We start from the raw sequence: 2624 nt of genomic DNA on the forward strand, positions 1-2624 counted from the left end.
AGTAAGAGGAAAGGTATACCCAACTGGGATACAAAATTGCACACACCAATTCGGCACAACAGAATGAGTCCACTAGCAGTGCTCGATGGAACATGAACAGCTCTTTTTTTGCTGACAAACAGTACCAAGAATTCTTACTTTTGCTAGCGACCAACAATCAATTCGTAAGAAAATAACGATATGTACATAAAAAAGAGCCTAAGAATGAAAATGGCTTCCAAAGAAATAAATAAATATTATTTACGTATTCGACTGTGAAAATGGCATAGAATCATCTCCAGTATTTTTCACAGCCTCATCGCAACAATAGTCACAGAAGTCATTAGAATTTTGTTTCAAATGCATGGAATGATCAATTCGCTTTTCCAGCCATTTCAGTCTCCTCTCAAAACTCAACACTCCTTTATGCATCGTTCTAATATCAACCTGAGCAACCTTAGCACATGACCGAAGCAAGATATAATAATCTGCGTGTACAGCATATATGTAGGCACCTCCGTCCTTTTTCCTGACATAGTGCACATAGTCCTTATTCTTGATATTAACTCTTGGAGGAATATAACAGAATCTATTCTCTTCCATATCAGACTTTAACTCTCTTATTGCTCTATCTTTATAGGATTCCATTGAAGATCGGACTCCGTGTGCTGGATCTTGATCACTGTAAGAAAATTTATGCTGAACCAAGATATCTTCCGAGTCATTATGTAGATGATGTGGTGTACTATCCTTTTGAGATGACTCACACAATATAGGATCGTCCCAAACTCTTTTGATAGCCTCATCTCTATTAACGTTGAAATCCCTTGATCTCTTGTTGGGCAAGCAACTGACTTTTACGTCGTCTAAAGTTCCAGCATCCTAACAACGCCAATTTTTTAAACTCAGCATATATACAATACCATCTCTAAGCATGAAAAATTTACCTCAGATGAGAATGCAAATGTTTCAGTTATCAATTAAATAATGGTGAAGTGCATAAAATTGATTTCAACTAAGGGTTCATTTATGCATATATATTTCCTGAAAAAGATAGGATGTCTGAAATTTGAAAACAATAAAAAAATATGTAGATCAAAATGAAGAAAGTATTAAATTATGTTACCACTATTCACAAAAAGTAATAATTTTTGAGTTCTAAAACCACTTCCATAGCATTAAGGGAAACTTGACTTACGCTCAAAGTAACATCCTGAACCAAAGAGGGAGGGAGGATGAAGGGATGCTGGGGGATTAAATAATTTGGATACCTTCGAATTTTGATAGAAGTCCCATAAATCTTCTATCAACTTCTCTTCTTCATGATCCTCAAAAGATGGTTGTAATCCGGAAAAAACCACATCCTTACAATACTGAAGATATGAAGGCAAGTCTCGGGAATACTCTATAAAAGTAGGCAAAGAAGTTAGCATAACTATCTGCCAAGTCCATATTAAGGAAACTGAGGGGTTGTTTGAACCCATTTCTTTTTTTGTCAAAAAATGCATTTTCCAATAAAGTGATGATGGAGAGTGAGTGGTTAAAGAAATACGGAAAAGTTTTGGGTTTGCGTGTAATATTATTTTATTGGAGAATGTGTGGTTGAAATGGGGTCAAATCATTGTTCAAGAATGCATTTTGACGGAAAAAAAGGGGCTCAAACAAGGGCTAAAGACAAAAATACTTTATCTAAAATATGATTCATAATATCATTACCATATACATCACCCAGCTCATTGTATTTTGTTTCAAGAATCTTTAAAAGCTCTACAACACCCAATCTAGCATCCCGAACACCTGGTTTAACGTCATCAGGCACTAAATCATTTAATAACAAGTCCTTAGTATCATCGGTTAAATTATTAGAGCATTGATGTTTGTTATCTCCATTTCTTCTGCACTGAGATAATGAAAACAAGGAACTAGACAAACTTGATTCCCATTTTCCATAACCATTAATATCGAAAAGAATTCTTATTGCTACAATAAGTATCGACATCACACAAACTCGCGTGGGCAGCCTGAACTCGTTAGCCGACATATACAATTCGGGAGGCATGGACCATTCACAAGTGTGGCATGCCACGGAAAGTATTTGGCTGGTAGGAAGAGATAATTGCCTGCAATAACGAGAAGCTATAGCATAGAAGTTCACCGGAGGCAATTCCAACTGAATTTTGCGGGCAATATCAGCTGCCATTGATTCCAATTTCTGTGGTGAAACAACATGGATGGGTCTGAACATACGACTGACACTGATAGGACAAGCCTTGGAGTGAGATCCAAGCTGTTTCTTAATTTCAACATAGGCGGCAAAATATGGAAGCTTTCCTTCAATAGCCCACTTTAAAATATCTGTGGGCAAAATTGCCTCTCTGGCCACGTGACAAACTAGAAAAGAGATGGCTAAAGAATAAGATAATGGGATTGTACTGCTGAGAGATCTATACCATATCATTACTGCACGCTGGCCCAGTAGATTAACCGGTTCTGCACCAGGCTTAGAACTAAGCTCAAATTCATTGCCTTCCCCTGGAATGCAAAAATGAATGAGGCCAAAAGACAAGCACCATAAAGAAGAATTGTATAACTAAGAACTTGGATTTTCATTTCGAAGTGTTGAATAATATGTTGACTAGAACTGT

At 36.8% G+C, this 2624-nt stretch overlaps 1 protein-coding gene across 1 annotated transcript; it reads right to left on the bottom strand.

Moving 5' to 3' along the window:
- Nucleotides 1-2: 2 nt before the first annotated feature.
- Nucleotides 3-2577, bottom strand: LOC111385825 (TATA box-binding protein-associated factor RNA polymerase I subunit B-like). Its single transcript, XM_023010246.1, has 3 exons — nt 1696-2577; nt 1251-1384; nt 3-861 (listed from the first exon to the last, which is right to left on the bottom strand). The coding sequence occupies exons 1-3, from the start codon at nt 2435-2437 to the stop codon at nt 241-243; spliced, it is 1497 nt and encodes a 498-aa protein (XP_022866014.1). The 5' UTR covers nt 2438-2577; the 3' UTR covers nt 3-240.
- Between the last annotated feature and the right edge of the window lie 47 nt (nt 2578-2624).

This window comes from Olea europaea, unplaced genomic scaffold, assembly GCF_002742605.1.
Source record: "Olea europaea var. sylvestris unplaced genomic scaffold, O_europaea_v1 scaffold3301, whole genome shotgun sequence".
Lineage (NCBI taxonomy): Eukaryota > Viridiplantae > Streptophyta > Magnoliopsida > Lamiales > Oleaceae > Olea > Olea europaea.